This window comes from Strix uralensis, chromosome 6 (genome assembly GCF_047716275.1).
Source record: "Strix uralensis isolate ZFMK-TIS-50842 chromosome 6, bStrUra1, whole genome shotgun sequence".
NCBI lineage: Eukaryota > Metazoa > Chordata > Aves > Strigiformes > Strigidae > Strix > Strix uralensis.
In genome coordinates, this window is record NC_133977.1 from 33,582,778 (window position 1) to 33,600,037 (window position 17,260).

The following is a 17,260-nucleotide window of genomic DNA, read 5'->3' on the forward strand; positions in this document are numbered from 1 at the left end:
TTAGATCACAATTCTAATTTAAAAATAACAGTCATCCCTTCTGCCAGTCACAGACATGGGATATCAAATGGCGTCTCTTCTAAATAGTTGGAGCCTGCTGTGGTGCCATTCCTCAAAAACCTCTTCTCAGCCATACAAAGCAGCATGCCAGTAGAGAATGGAAAAGACAGATGAGACAGTCAATATTAACATAAGGAATGTGGTCATTCTGGTGTCCAACATTACATGAGCAGTGAGCTCCTAACGCCATGGGTGCCACTACCAGAGTGAGCCAGACAGATGATGTAACGCTACTCACATCATCATGCAATGAATATGTCATGAGCTGACAGTCTCCCATGAGCCAAAGTTGCAAGCAAAGACTACCTCCAGTCTCCTAGAACATGCATTGCCCAGCAGGAAATTTGAAGCAAAGGAAAAAACACATAGGTGACTGATACATTTAAAAGATGCTAGGGCAGCTCTGGAGAACTACTGTGTGCTAAGCACTTGCTGATCTGATCCTTTAACACTCTGCATCTGTGGTAGTTAAGATGTTACAGGGTACTAGATTTTGCTTAAAGCCTCTTCTTGATAGTCTTCTTTGAACTCCAGTGCTGGTAAAATTTATTACTTTAAATTACAGATATATAAACAATAGTTTATCAAATATCTAAGCCAGACTATGTTGTGACCATAATCACAGAAGGTGCCATTACAGGAACCAATATAATTAATTGTAATTATATGTATAATTAATTCCTTTTCCAGCTACATGAAGACTGACCCTTACTGATAGAGTTACAGGATCATGCCCTTACCTTGTGTCATGCTACATTAGGAAAACAAGTAACAGTTTTCTTTTCTAGACCTCCTGACCCAAGCACCACATCTGTAACATAGTTGTAAAGGCTAAGTACCCAAGGTCTATGTTATTTGGCTTACTGTTTAGCTTTGTGCTCTTTTTAGTCACAATGAAAAGTATCAGAGTATTCAAGGATGAGCTCACCAAAAGGTGAGCTGATAAGAAGCACTTTTGGTTACTTAAAGTCCCTGAAGTAACTTACAGTCCATGACAGTTTTAAAAGTCTGTGCTCTCAAACTCGTAACAAAATATTTGCCCAAGGCCAAGACTACTTAACAAGAGTACAGTGTCATCAGCATGACTGAGGCTGAAAATGGGTATCTCAGCCAGCAAATTATCCATGTTCTAAGACTGTGACATACAAGGGTGGTTAAGCTGCTAATTTGTTCATTTTTTTCTCACTCTAGAAAAACCAAATGACCAAAGGTCAGTGAATGCAAAGAATTGGAAAGTTATAGACTGAGAAATGTGCCATACATAGTCCTGAGGCTGACTGGTACCCAGGCTCACACACCAAATTCTTACATGCTTTTAAGGAATGCATACAGCTCCCAAGTAAACCTTCATGGGTTCAACTTACTGCTCTAAAAACCTTATAGAAATACAGTGGGCAGCATGAGAACAAAGATTATTGCACAAAGCAGTCAGAGCTCTTGCCTCTGTACTGTCTATCTGCTCATGCTCCTTTATGGTAGCCATTGAATTATGTATTGACCAAAAAATGCAGAAGGGAAAGGGACAGAAAAGGGGGAGACGAGGAGGTTCTAAGGAAGGGTTTTTCTGTATCCAGCAAAGTACTTACCTTCTACCAGCACTTTGCAAGCACATTCAGCTTTCCCTGCTGCATTCTCAGCTATGCATTTGTATTCGCCCCCATCTTCAGGCATGGCCTTCTCAATGGTAAGTGAACAGAGTGTCCCTAATACAAAGGAAGGAGAGATCAAATGGATGTTAATGTTGCAGCTCACAAAAACCTTAGTGCTATTAAGACAAAGAATGTATCAAATTATCCAATCCTTTACTACAGATGATCACTGCTAGAAAAAGATGTTTTGTCCTTAAGAATTCAACATCAGAATTGTAACCTTATTAATGCTAAATAAAATAAAAATACATTGATAAACTGAATCTTATTGCTGTTACCTAGGACACTGAAAGCTGTCCCTGCAGCCCTGAAGTGGTTAATGGATGAGGGTAGAGAAGACCCAAAGCAGAATCTCTGCTGCTGTTCTTTGTCTTATAGCAGGAATAAGAAGTCCTCACTCAGATGATCTCTTTCCAAAAGTGCTAGTAGTGTAGGACCGTAAATAAGAGGGCTTCTGTCAAGTGGTCATCTGCAATATTTTGATTCAGCCTTATCTCTAGCACTCTCATGAGTACCCACGTGTGAAAGTAGAACTTCAGCTTAGAGCCCAAGTTTAAAAATGGCAGTGAGAGACATTTTCTTTTTGTCTGAATTACTTAAGGAACAGGTGTCTGGTATTGTAAAACATCCATTAGAAAGTCCAACCTATCAGTGGCAATCAAATTTGTCACAGCAACAAATCAATTTATTTTCAAACAAAAAAGCAAAATTTGATTTCATTGGGTTTGCAGAAACAGGATGCGACATAAACTCTGTAGTTATCGAGGGAAGCTTAGTATGACCCAAGGGAAATGCATTTCCTCTTAAAAAATAAAACTCTGTGAACCAAAAGAGAAGCTGTTCCCAGTAGTCGGGGGTTGAGGAAGGAGAATTGTGACTTACCTAATCCCTTACATTCACTTGCATTGCTTGGAACTACAAAGTACTTTGCTCTCTGGGGAGAACTCCAATTAAAATACTCCAGAATTTCCCCTTCCAAATATCCCTCATTAAGTGAGGGTGAAGTGTGGGCTTGCTTTCTCCTTCCTCACTGGAAAGCCTGGCCTGTTCCCTAAACACAGCCTGAGACATTGTGCACTTCCACTCATTGCTGTTAGCTTGTCCAGAATGCCTCCACCCTCTACTTATTTCAGCCACAGTAAGACCTTCCTCCCTTCCTCCATTTAGTTTTCTCACAGTCTCTCCTAACTAATGGTAAGATTGGATAGATGATCTTTTTTAGACACTTCCTCTGAGTCCTGAGACATAAGGAAATTTCCCAGCATTATTCTTGTTTGCCACCTTTCTCTCTATGTTAACTGGAGGCTGGGCTGCCTTCCACCTTCCACAGTTCCTGATCCCAGGCTCTCCATCAAATACATCCCTTGTGATGTGGGAGATGGCACAGGCAGAGGTGACACCGGTCCTTGAAAAGGACCTTGAGAGGTTCTTGAAAGGAACACCCCTCTATCAGAGGAACTTTGGGAGTTTACTGACTCCCTTTGGAGACTAGACCTCAGTTCTGACATGGCAATTATGCTTTTGGCATACAGATTTTCCCTCATTGTAAAACTGGATCTTATTATTCAAGACAAATCTTATAAAAAGCATTCAAACGGTTCCCAGCAAATTTTGTTTGCCAGACACACACAAGAGTTAGAAGAAAATCAATTTTTCCCTCCTCCTCATCCTCCACAAAATCAAGAAACTCTAAATAATGACTATTTTCCCCCTGAGAAATGATGTGAAAACTATCTCAGAAGAGGAGCACTGACCCCTCACTCATGTGTGCTGTGCTCAGCCAACCACGGGGTGAAAAGAAAAGCCACGTGCCTTCCCTGAGGCAACTCCCTTCCATGAGTCAGGCTGAGCCAAAAATGTCACGAGCTACAGTTCCATTCCAAATGGAGAAGGGACACTAGAAAAGTATTCTTGCAGGCATCTAGCAAATATAAATTCACATGCCTCTGCTCTTTAAAGAGACAATTGGAGAGCTAGCCAAAGATAACTTCCAGTCTAAGAATTTGTATAAATCTATATAACATGATTAGAAAAGATCACACATTAGAATCTAAAAATGCTACTGCAAAAGAACATAAACTATGGAACAAAGATACATACATATGAAAAAGATCTCTGGCCACTTTATTGCAGGGAAGGAGTCTGGCTTGTAAGGATAACTGGATTGTTAAGGGACTGGAACAAAGCAGCATTGACTTTAGTTTCTGCTGGAGTTTTCTACCTGCTCAAAAGCCCTTCCTCAGCTCACTGAAGATTAACGTGACATAGGGTCATTCCTCACCACTCATACTGTTGCAGTGTTGTCCATACAGCATACTGCCACAATATAAGTTAACACCTTATAAAAAACACTTCCTATGGAGCATGCACAAACAAAAACATTCCACCCTAACAGTAAGTCATTCCCCACAGTTATACTACAGTCTAGAAGCAAATCCTAGGGTTTTCTCATGACAATCCTCGACTTGCCACGTGCATTCTGTTGGTTTTGCTTTTAGAATCTAGCCCTGGCCAGGCTGCATGGCAGAGGTTTGATCAAAGCTGCATTTGGCTTATTCCACTGGAAGCAGAGTCCTCCTGAAATAATCTCAGTCTTACTCCCTTCAAAAGAATATTTATATGTGTTGAAGTTATTTTCTGAGAAGGAGGATGAAGGAAGTCTGTTTGTTCAAGGGCTCCATCCTTTTTCTCCTGACTTCCAGCCCACTGCAGCAATAATCTGCATCCTATTTCCCTCCATTTCTTCATACTCCCCAGCAACTACACTAGAACAGCACATACAAAGTACCTGGGGATCGCTGGGCTTGGTGCTACCACGAGATGCAGTGCTGGTATTCTGCCCTCAGTGGAGGAGTGAAGGAGAAATGAGATAATTTGGGTCATACTCCTTTATTTAGCCACTAGTTCATGAAACTGTGGACTACTAGGACTTAGTGTGAAATTGGCCAATGGTTCAAAAAAGTGTTTGTAAGGCTGGATCAGGAGTATAAGGGGACGCTGAGAGAGCGCATGATGTAGATAGAAACCTCATTTTTATAGAAAACCATGAAAAAAAAAACCCCAAACAGGCAAAACTTGATGAGATTTTATAAGGACAGGAAACTCCCCAATAGGCCTCTGTTCTGTGATCTAGAGCTACAGTCAATTCCCGGGGCTAGAAGGCCAAATGTCTTTCAACGAAGTATTTGGTATTTCCTCTCAAAAAACCTTCATGACCTGAAATGAGCTTATTTTCACATAACTGCAAGAAAGCCTGGACTGGTTAATCCAGCTGGGTATTCTGAATCCTGGCACTTCAGAAATCCCAGTCAACTAAAAGAATTTGCTATCCATTTTGTCCCCCCATCTCTTTTTTACAACCAGCCCATGGACAGTCTTTAAAACATTGTCACAAAGTGCACAATTGGAGTAAACATGAATACTGGGATCTTCCACTTAGACATTGCAACTGGTGCAGCTCTGGAAAAGACCTTAACAGCCACAGAAGCTGACAGTTTACTGGAGGCTCTGGTTTAGATACACAAAAGCCTTTCCCTTGCATTTTGAGCTATTAAAGGATTTTCTGACTTACTCAAAAATAGTGCAAGTCAGTTTAAAATATCTCTAGGCTTCTGCATTCTTTCCATGAAACTCCACAGAAAGTCAACTTCAGATATAAAACAAATACACAAACCAACAAAAAACAGCTCCTGAGTCTAATTTCCCCACTGGCATCTAGCTGGCCAACCTTCTGACTCCTATCTGTGATGCAGACTGAAGTTTATGTCTTTCTCATTTTTATCCCATGGGATAAAGAAGTACTATGGAGAATTTTGGCAATATAATACTGGGCCATGAGAAATTGTGCCTAGGAGCCATAACAAATTTGTTAAGGAACTCGTTGGCCCATGGCATTCATTTTTTAATAAATCAGAAATTGTCTGCGGAAGTGCAAATATATGCTAGTGTCACAGTCGTGTTTAAAAATGGCAAGTGGGTTGACCTGGAAAATACTGACTACAGTTACAATGACAACAGGCAAAGTAGTGAAAAAATTCACGTGAGTTTCAGAGAAGAAAAAATATCAAATTTAATTATTGCTAATTGATAGATTTTTAAGGAAAAAATGTAAGAAACATACTTTCATTATTCATGAGATTACACATTTAACTGGCAAATATATCTGTGTAAAGATAATTTTCTTAGTCTTTACTGAAATATTTGTTATCTCACATTATTCTGCTTGTAATTAATGCTATGACATTAATTTAGGAAGAGTCAGAGCTGACAAAATAAAGATCTCATGGAGAAGCTGACAATAGGAAATCATCACTTGGTATGTTTCTGGTGGATTTCCTCTGTGATCAGACTAGGACAAAGTTATTCAATATCTTAATCTGTGATGTAGAAGTATTCATAAATTAATGTTGATAAATTTACAGATGATAGAATGTTGGAAAGGGAAAAGACAGAGAGAGAAAACAGGGCAGACCTCATAAACAATCTCATTTAATTGTTAAGCTGAGTCCTATTCACTCAAAGAAAATGGAGCTGAAGACAGTGAAATGAGAAGCATCCATGGACAGCAAGGGATGCTCTATTTTCAGAAGGTTTAAAGGTTTAATATAGAAGTAACAAACATGAGCTCCACTGTTGTGAGGTAGAAAGAGGACCAATGATCTCCAGTAAGCACAGCAATAGGAAGGTGACCTCCATCTCACTGATGCTGATACCAACATACAGTTCTGCTCCCTGTTTTCTAAATCGGATAATAAACCAACAAACAGCAACTGAAGAAGAGGTATTAAAAAGAAAAACAAACCAAACCAACCCCAAGTCTCCAAGGGCTGGATAAAACGCATTATGGAGAGTAAGTTAATAAGAGCTTGACTTGTCAAGTTTTGAAAAAAAGAGAGAGAGCAGTATCTTGATTACAGTCAAAGGCATTTGATTGAGTACAAATGGATTTTTTAGCTTAGCAGAAAAAGGAAACAAGTGTATGGAAGAAGAAACCAGATAAATTCAAATTAGAAATAAGATATTGCATTGTTTCTTGATTTAAAACCAAAACACAAATAATTTGACATTGCAATATATTACCAGTGATTATAGCAAACATCTATCTTTTGCTATATTTAAACCTACACTACATGCATTTCTGGAAGAAGGAAGATTCAGACAAAAATGGCAGTACAGAGGGAAATTTTGTGGCATGTGACAAACATGGAGTTGTGTCAGAACTGATGCTCAGACAATCTCCCTAGCCTTAAACTTTCTCAAGAAGCTTTTTAAGCTGCAGAATCCATCTACTTTCAGCAGTACATAGAGCTGTGTTAATTACACAGAAAACTTGCTCAAAGTTAATTAAAAAGAAATCAGAAAAGTCATGGCAGATCCTAGTTAGACTGACAGATACAGGCTTGCACAACTGATAGGAAGATTTAGAAGTTATGTTAAGTCACAAGAAAGTTGTTAAGGCATTATTGCTAACAAGATTACCAACTCTTTATGCTGCCAAGACACTTATGAAGAAAAAAAGTGCTGTCTTACACAAAGCAATACAAACTCTGGGCATTTTCTAAGCTACACCATCACTGCTACGTGAGCCTTTATTAAGTAGTTCCTCTTCAGTCTATACAGTCACATGGTACTAATTCTAGCCAAAAAAAGCAGAGCAAGCTGAAATAAAAAACGGGCAAGTTTGCCAGTTTTGATTTATATCCACTGTGCACCTGAATTCTCCAGCCTAGTAAGGACACCAGTTTCCAAACCCCTTTCACTGTTGTCTTCTAGAACAAAGAACAACCTTTGTAACCATGCAAAAATTTTCTATCTGGATTTTCTACCCAAGAGTGAGTCACATAGCAGGACACTAGCACCACGCACTGCTGCGCCAAGTACTATACAAATGTAAAACAAAATGGTTCCTGCCCTAAAGAGTTCACTGTGTGAGGAAGCTTGTGCCACTCAGCCCTTATATGTCTAACTCCACTGTGACATCTGTGAGAGCCTTCTTGAAAACTTTTTTCCAAACAAAAATCCCCCTGTAACTTCAAACAAAGAAGAACTCTCTCATGTTAAAATCAACTGCATCTTAACCGTGCATCATCTAACCTGCCTGCATAAAAGCATAACGCTCTAATTTATGAATACCCTCTTTTGTTTGCTTGTTACAATTATAATTTTTTTTGAGATTTCACAGGCAAGAAACACATTAATACCTATCCCAGGAATGTAGATAGCTGCACTCTGACAAGTATTTAAGAGAAGAAAAATATAAAATTAAACCATTAATAAACTCCTACAAGGTCAGACATGTTTGTAAAAGAAAAATGGTGTAAGAGCTCACTTTGTCATAAGAATGATACTTTAAGCAACAAATCACTCATGCCGGTCAATTGACAGAATGTTATTTGGGGAATTATTAAAAGAAATGGAGAAACAAGTACTGATGTTCCTGATTTCAAAGGGAAACAAAACAGCATTAATAGTTGAAATGTAAAACGGAAGGAATGAGATTGATCTTAGATATGTTGTGATTGTGACATTCAGTATAATGCTGCCCAGATTCTGACTTCTAATTCTAATGTAAACTTAACCCTGGAATAATAGAATACATTGCAAGCCCTAGATTAAGTACTAGAATACAGCACAAATACTGCATAATTATGCCTGAAGATGAAGGTCTTTTTTGGAGCAGGATTTAATTTTTCCTTTGCCAAAGACATTACCAATCAGTGATTATTCTGATCCTGGTGTTTGAATTAGGGCTTCTCCAATGGTACAGAAGTGGGGCTAACAACCCCCCTTCTCTTGCACACTAATCACTAAAGTGCTTTGGACAGGCAATGTAGTGTTAGCCTCTTCAAACTCAGAGGAGATGTGTGAATAGAGTTGTTTCTAACAGGTAAAGGGCCTTACTATCAGCTATGACAGATATGCCAAGGAAAGCTACTTTCAATGAGTGACTACATAAAGGGACTAGTTAATTTGCCTGTCCTGTGAACTTGCTACACACAAGCATACTTTTAAGTCTGTCCTTCCTGGCCAAATATGCCACTTGTTTTATCAGGTGGGTGTGTTCCTGAAACCAGATTTTATGTATTTATCTTCACAATATATTTGGCACCAGGAGGTCAGTAAATTGCTCTCTCTTTTTGCTTTCTGGCAACGACAGAGGGGGTTAATTTAATTTCCAAAAGACAAACACATGGCATTCTGCAGGTTCATGTGTTACTTACATTGAACAGGTTGTGGGCCAGTGGCCGATACTAAGATGGGTTTGTAGTATTATAAGAAGCAAATAGACATGTCTCACTCTAGAGAGAGGATTTTCCAGTATCCAACTCATTAAGAACAAGTAAGTTATTCTTCTGTGAGATGTCTCTGGAAAATTTTCTGTATGTGAAAACCACTGGTCACCACCAAACATCACAACAGCATAAAACCAGTTGGTGAAATAGCTAAGACTAGACCCAGTTTATCCACTTCCATAGTGGATTTTGTTGCTGAACACAAGAGGGGCAAGGTCATACCAAAGAAATAAAAAATAGCTTTGCAAGATATAAGCCCATTAATGTGAGCTAGGTCTGTTTGCTCTGAACCCCTCTACCCCACAGACTCAACCTTCTTTCAGCTGAGGATAACTCTAGGGGATCATCTCCAGAGCCCATTAAATGCTGCTCCAAGGTTGGCCAAAGGCACTGCTGCTGAAGGACATGACACCTGTGGGTGTCACGAAGCTGCCTTTTCAGCATTTGGGGCAAAAGATTTTGGCACTGGGCTGCTGAGTACTGCATCCAGTTTTATTGCTGCTCTCTATGTTTCAAGATGCTCCAAATGTTTCCTGTGAGACTAATCCATACAGTTTCTCTGTTGAACAGTATTTCCTGATATTAATCCTGAATTTTTTATTTCTCAGTTCTAACCTGTAGCTTTAACTATTCCTTCTCCTCCCTTGGTTCCTTCAACTATGTATGTGTTCCTAGTTAGGGAAAAACAGAAAGATCAATTTCTAAGAAAAATGGAACTTAAAAGTAAGTATCATGCATACCTAGTTAATTGCTTAACAGTTGGCATGAAAGCATCTCACAGTGGGAGAGCAGCAACACATTGTTCTCCAAGTGCCAAAGCTAGCAGGTACTGTCAGGAAAAAACCTAAATTGACCATCATGCAATGCATCCCCTCAGTGTACCAGAGGGTATGTAATAAGGTTTAAAAAAAATACTTCTAATCCTCCTTCCATTTCTTTCCATTAAAGGAGAAAACTGTAGCATTTACTTCCCTGTGTAATATTTCTTTCTAAGATCCTTTGTAAATATGTGCAAAAGAAAGCATAACTTTGAAGTGCTGATAATACTGACTACTTAAGCATGATAGTAGTGTAATAATGCAGGTACAACTCAAACATAAGGACAGTTTCTTCATCCCCTGCAAGAAGTTGTCCTGAAACAGTGGAGTCCTTATCCAGTGGTGACCTTCGTTCCTTACCTCAGTGGAAGCACTGCTAAAGGGTGACATGCTGACAAAATGCCAGCTCTGTGGTGTTATGACTAAGAGTGTCATCTAGCCCAGACAAACTTTATGGGATAAATTGCATGCCCTGCTCAGGCAGGTGGTAGAGCATTTCTGTACACGAAGATCACTTCACTGTAAACACAACTACCCTGGATTTTCAGCTCCACAGTACCATTTTATAAACTGACTATGAGTTGGGGGATTGTAACAGTCAATTACTCAGATTATTTCAATCAAGAAAACAGCTTTTTGCAGCACCACAACACTAAAGCTTCGAAACTTTAGGAGGCTCTACCATAGCTCAGAAGCTTTGATGCAGTGATGCTGTCTGTTGGATGTACTATGATAGGAGACATGAAACTTTGAGATGCATAATTTCTTTTCACTCTGAGCAACTCCAAGAAAACCTTTGAAATCTTGCTTCCAGTGTAACACTGATTAAATTGCAGCCTCCCACCTTCCTGATCCTGTCAGGCCTTTTTACAAGGATGGCATTTCCACCAGTCAACGTTTTCTCATGTATATGACAGTTAACCCTATTCTATACAGTCCCCTCTGGTGAAAATCATCACGTACTCATAAATAAAATTTTTATGCTACTTCAGACACATGCCAGACAACACACCTGCTACCATTTCCCTCTCTCCATCTACTTACTTTGGTATTCCCTTAATTCAGGTACCTTCTTTTTTCCCCACCCTGTGTGAAGGCAATGTTGTTTCTGACGGCATCCACTTTAAAAGAATCCTCATGTTTCAGTGCTTGGAACAGTGCACAAGGATTCACTGGTTGTGGTGAACCATTGTGAATATTTATTTGGTTCTCATTTAATAACATTGAAAATAGTCTGGATTAAATGAAGAAAGATTCACAGTTGAGTGCAGACCCCAGTGTCAAGCTATAATTCTTATTGTGAACATGAACTTTTTTACTACAATGTGCAGGATGGCATCATTCTCCATATAATTTTCTCAGTGTTTTATGAAACAAATATGCAGTAAAGAAACTTTTTTGTATTATCAGTTATCCTCCCTATTTTTGTCCAAAGGAAAATATATTTAGTCTAGATACAATATTAACTTGCATACAAAACTAGTCTAGTAAGGTTTGATTATCCAGCATGGGGAATATAAAGAAATCACTCAATTTGACAACAACAAGAAGCATTCTCTCTGAGGACTTTTACCAAACTCTGCACTGTTTGGAAACTAGTTAAAAGTTGTCAGGCCAGTGGGGTTCAAATATTTCAGTGTCTGTAAAGGCAACAGAAGCATCTGTGGTGGTGCATTAAATACACTGGAAATCAATTCTCAACTCTGATCTTAACTATGTAACATGAAGCTGTAGTAATTTACAACACAACCCCTCTTTGCTTCTGTGTTTCTTATTGCAATAAAAAGCCTGAAATATTAAACATACAGAAGAATTAAATTAGAATTTGTAAACCAGCAATAATATTATTCTGTTTTCAATGTTCTAAATCCTTAAATTTCAGCCTAAATAAACGTCATGTACCAGCTCCTTAAACAGCGTTAGCAATGTAAACAGCATTTAAAAATGCAAGAAGTTCAACTTTATAAAAGTTACATCTGCAGGCTGTTAAAGGAGAATCTGCAAGAAATGTCAAACAATACTGTTCCTTGTGTACTCCACTGAAATAACAAGAAAGTTGCATCTGGAAACAGTTACTGGCACAGGACTTAAATAAAGTATTGTGTTACCTTTAATGAACTAAATATTATTAATCAAGAGCCATAAAACAGTGTGCTATCCAGGTGGCTTGTAATTCAATTAATTTACCTTCTTGGGAGATGACAATGGACTTTGATGATTTGATGGTTTTGCTGTCTAGAGTCCAGGTGACAGCTGCAGGGGGATCAGAGGAAATCCGACATTGTAAGACCAATTTTTCACCATCTACTACTTGAGCATCCTGAAGCTTCTCTGTAAAGGAGGGTGCTGTTCCTTTGCTTGTTGGTGGTTTGCTTGCTGTTACTTTGTTTTCAGCCTTTTTCCCAATTATTCCACCATCTACCACTGCGCACCCATGCTCACAGTTTCTGTCATTCTTTTCTTCTTTTTTCACTGCTGGTTTGGCAACAGGGGCTTGAGAATTGGGGGTCACATTCTGGGCTTCAGAATTGGTGCGGGCATTTGGTGCTGGGGTGTTAGCACTGCCATTCTCTGCAGGTGGCTTTTTCTTTGAGCCCAGCACAGATCTGAAATCTGTAATGGCTGGTTTAGGAGGTGGCACCTTCTCTGGCACTGGGGTTTTTGGGGTGCCTTTCTTGGCCAGCACAGAGCGGAAGTCCACCTGCTGAGGAGCATGAACTTTCCTTTCCTCCTCTGACAAGGTCTTGGGTTTGACCTGCCGCTGCAGGTTTGCTCGGAAGTCCATTTGCTCGGCTGGGATTTCTTTCAGTTCCTCCTCAGAAAAACTTTTGGTGCTGACTTTCTTGCCTAAAATGTCACGGAAATCAAGTTGCTCAGCTTCCTGCTGCCTCAGGCTCTCCTCTGTGTGTTCCCGAGTTTCCACTCGCCTCTTCAGCACACCTCGGACGTCTTCCTGCTCTTCCTCAGCTGCTCTGGTTTCACTGCTGTTCTTTTTGAAGCCACTTGTTCTACCAAATGTTAGTTTACCATGATCTCCACCATCTCTTCGCTCTCCAGAGCTGGCTGATTCCCTCCCACTATGATCCGAAAAAGAAAAGAGAGAGCCAAGAAAGGGGCTGGTTTAAAAATGTCAGGGAACAATCTCAGAGCAGGAACAAAATGTGTTTATAGAAGGGGAGGTTGATTAGAGGAGCACACTCCATTAGTTTATTGCATCAATGATGACTTCAGGAGCCATATAAGGGCACAAACAAAAAAGATCTTCTCTACTCTGGCTTGGTACAATGTGCTTAGCCTGTATGATGAAAACAATTTGTTGGGTCACATTTAGGGATTAGGTTGAACAGCAGCCAGCCTGGGTCTGTAAGGGCAGGGAATTAACGGAGCAAAAAATAGAACCCACCCATGCAAGTCCCTGGGAAAAATACTCACTCTCTGAGCATTTCTGCTCTGGAAGCTGAACTCTCCCGCAGCATCAGAGACACCTGGCAGCTGCATTCTCCAACTTGGTTCCTGAAATATTTAAGTGAAATCAGAAAGGCAGAGGTTTCTCCCTCCAAAACTGTAACTTGCCTGAGCTAAGTGATTGTGTGTTGCACTAAAGCAGCTCAAACCCAGTGTGGCATCCTCCTTTCCTATGCCCAGCATTGTGGTGGTTGACTGAGTGGATTTGGTCCCCTTATATTTGGAGCCAAGCTATCTCAAACAGCTTTTACTGATCTGTTGCTGTCTACACTGGGAACAACATACTCCCTGAATAAAATCAAAGCAATTTACAGAATGAAACAGCTGCAAACAAACAAGCTAAAGGGAAACAAATACAAAAGCTGGAAAATCTAGGCAGAGGAAGGGTCTATTTTGCAAAGTTGAAAATCTTTCCAACTCTGTCTACTGTTTATTTATTCAAACCCAAGCTCTTAAGTTTTCTAATGTTAAGATATTAAAAGCAGGGTCTCATTTCCTTCCTTCCCCCCCAGCCCAACCAATCAGCAAAATCCATCTACATGGATTGCTCCAGCCTGTACATGTTTATATTAAAAAACATAAAAGTGTCACCATATATGGTGCTGAGTACTTATTCTTCCTTTTGCAGAGGAATACCATGGATGCCTTCTGGAAAGGGCTCCCATTAAAGAATTCATTTAAAGTGCTCCCCCCACCCACACTGCTCCCTCCCTCCCACAGATATATATCATTCTTTTAGCCCCAAACAGCTCTTCTCCACTTAACACAGGAGATGCCAAAAGCAAAATTTAACTCCCCCAGGGCAGCAGTTGTGTAACTGTTGCCACTGCTTCCCTGAACTGCTATTAAAAAACCAGACTGGAATTGATTAAGGACTAGAGATACCTTTTATTAGTGAAAACTTTCGTCCTTCCCATTTTAAGTATAAGCTTGCAAATGGACTACAAACTCCTGGATGATTTTTCTTTTTCAAACAAAAATAATTTTTGCTCCTGAAAACATTTCCTGGACATGAACAAAACACATGCGCGTTGGGGGGAGGAAGGAAGGAGAGGCGGGTTTTCCCAGCTGCGTTCTCCTTTCAGGAGACTTGCTAGATAAGAGCACCTTCAATTCCACTTTGCCCTGAAGTTTAAAACACAGACTCAGCAGTGCCTTTCTGTTAGTTTGCCATACATGTATTGTCTGGCCCGATTTTTCAGTAGTGCATGAAAATACTTTCCTAGATATGGTTCTGTTTGGGTGAATAAACTATAATTCCACCCATTTGCAACTTGCAATGAAGTCACACAGTAGGCAAGATCATTAACACAGGTGCAGCACTAAGTTATGTGTTTATAATAGCCATTCGTGCCATCACCTTTTTGGAGGGATCTCCCTTGCTTTCTGTTGCTTTCGAAAATCAAACAGTGGATCAGCCTAATATGAAAATCAAGCCTTTAACACCAAGAAGAAATTGGTGGGGTTGACTGAAGTAAAAGGCCCTGCTGGTAGGAATACATCTTATTTGACCTTAAGACCATTAACAAGAAGCCATAGAAATATTTTCAACATTTTATATCCAACAACTCAGAATATGTACATGAGAAACTGTTATTGAAGGCAACCCATAAGGACAGCACTGAAAGCCACAACCCTAATTTTCTTCAATACAAAAAGACTAGAGAACATCTGAGTACCAAAAAGAAACTGTCCAAATGGCAGGAGAGGATCCAAGTCAATGCAGAGAATATTTAACTCAGTCCTGGAGACCTGCCATTCTTACTTCCTCTTGTGTGGGACCTCCATTTGGAAGCAAGAGAAATAGAAAGAAGGAAAGACAAATGGAAAGATAAATAGAAAGAATTGTATGTCATCTCTTCCCAACATACTGATTGGCATCAAATGGTGCCAGGGTACCAATATCGCTGAAAACCTGTTGTCTTCAAACAGTGCACTTCAAACTGGCCCCTTTTGCCACTGTTGAAACTCATTATTTTTTTTCATGCTTCTCAGAAACTTTTAAGAAAAGTAGACACACTCTGAAACTGCTCAAGTACTTTCTCATTCACCAGTGCTACAGGGCTGCTAGCAGCCTGTTGGTTTCCTGTAAGTCTCCTAGAGCTCAATTACTCTTCCTTTAGGACTTAAAACCAATCCAAAGCTGACAAAGTAGGAGAAACCATGCAAGCTGAAGTATAGACAATTTACAGCATACATCAAATAGGGAGGCACCACTGCTCAGCTTCTGTCATGACTGTATGGCAAAAATATTTGCCCACAAGAATTGTGTTACCAGTGGGAGAGGTTAAAGTAACAGAGACAGCACCCTCCCAGGAGAGGGATCTAGGGATACTGAATGTGGTCCTGACCATTGTGAAGAAAAATAGCATTTCTGCAGGACCCATTTTTGCAATGCATTTTTTCCTCTGCAAATTCTTCACATATGCAAAGAAGCAAATAAGGAAGGCAAAGTAAACCTCTCCAAACTAAGCTATTTTTCACAGGGTTTGGAAAATAAAGGAGGGGGTAAGAAAGCAGGAGAGCATTTTTTTCTTTCTATTTTTAAAACCTTGGGAAGCACTTACAAACGATGGCAACAGTGGGGCATAGATGTACCTAGATGGAAAAATTATTCACAAAGTAGCTTTTTGATCTTAATTATGATTACTGACTCAAGTGAATGGCTGAAAACTAGACCACTGGACACCAACCTCGAGTCTCTATCTGATTCATCATATCCCTGTTCAAAAGTGTAGCCTTCTCAGGGCAAGCCCTGCTCCCAGTGAAATCAAAGTGACTTTTGTTACTGATTTTAGGAGCAGGGAGAACATAATTTTGTCTTCTGAATTCAGCTGCAGAGTCTAAAAAGGTGAAGTTAATAACACTGACCCACCTTGGACATCACAAAATGGAAAAAGAGAAACAAGCCAAGAAAAATTAAGGAGGACTGGATGGTTTAGATGCCAAATTCAATCAAGAATAAACTTTGTAAATATTTTTACATTTATGCACTTTCAGAATCTAAGCAAGGCAAGATACATAGGGGCAGTTAATAAAAATAGATCTTTGCAGTACACAAGCACTACTTCAAGTCTTTCACGTCTCTGCTGTTTTGAATCCTGGCAATAAAACTATTACTTCTGCAACACTGATGTTCTCCATGTTGGCATTTTATCAACAAAACCCTAGACAAAGACAGATCTTAGTGGCTCTGTTATTGTGGAATAACAATAGACACGAATAAAACCTATGCTTAGTAGCTATGCAGTAAAGAAGTGTCTGGAAGTGTTGACTTTTGCAGGATTGTTCTGTAGGATGCCCATGTGCAGGACTTATCTTTAAAATGTCAAGGAATAATAATAAAAAAACCCCAACAAAAATAAATAAAAACCCAGCTGCAAAGCCTGAAGCAATTTTAAAAATAGCTCTCTGTCCTATTGTGGGATCAGTTTTCCCTGGAATGGCTTTTATGTTCAAAATATCTTGAAATACTAGTTTCTTGGCAGAATCTACTCAAATATTTTCACTGAACCTTAGATGAGACTTATTGTCTGTGTGTCCCTACGAAGCACTCTCTGGAGGAAGAGGAAAAAAAGCACTGTTAATTATAGTGTGGGGACACACCAAAAATTCCTACTGACTTATCAAGTGTGAAACAAGTATTGCAGAGTAAATTACATTTTTTTAAGAATGAACTGAAAGGGACAAAGAAGTTGATCCCTAGTTATAGCTGGTGCTTCAGTGCAGGTAACTGCAAAGCCTCAGAATGAGGTTTTGCAACTCTTTTGTGAGTTAGTTAAATGGAGAGAAAGTCCAGACTCCATGAAGCTTTGACCCCAAAGAAAGCAACTAATCTACTGGATCACAACTTCAGCTGACATAAAGTAAAGCAGCTCTACTGGCTTCAAAGAGGATGCACTTGAGGGTTTGGCCAAAACCTTTTAGTACCTGAAAGACCAAGCGTTTTATTTGCATTTTACAGCATTGAGTGGGA

General features: G+C 39.6%; 1 protein-coding gene across 7 annotated transcripts in view; it reads right to left on the reverse strand.

The window, feature by feature from the left end:
- MYLK (myosin light chain kinase) overlaps positions 1-17,260 on the reverse strand; it is a 218,379-nt gene that overhangs the window by 63,102 nt on the left and 138,017 nt on the right. For all 7 annotated transcript variants that reach the window (XM_074873611.1, XM_074873610.1, XM_074873609.1 and 4 more), the window contains 3 exons: positions 13,252-13,332; positions 12,007-12,896; positions 1,647-1,763 (listed from right to left, as the gene is read on the reverse strand). In XM_074873611.1, coding sequence (XP_074729712.1) covers positions 1,647-1,763; positions 12,007-12,896; positions 13,252-13,332 — 1,088 coding nt within the window. The remainder of the gene's footprint in view (positions 1-1,646; positions 1,764-12,006; positions 12,897-13,251; positions 13,333-17,260) is intronic.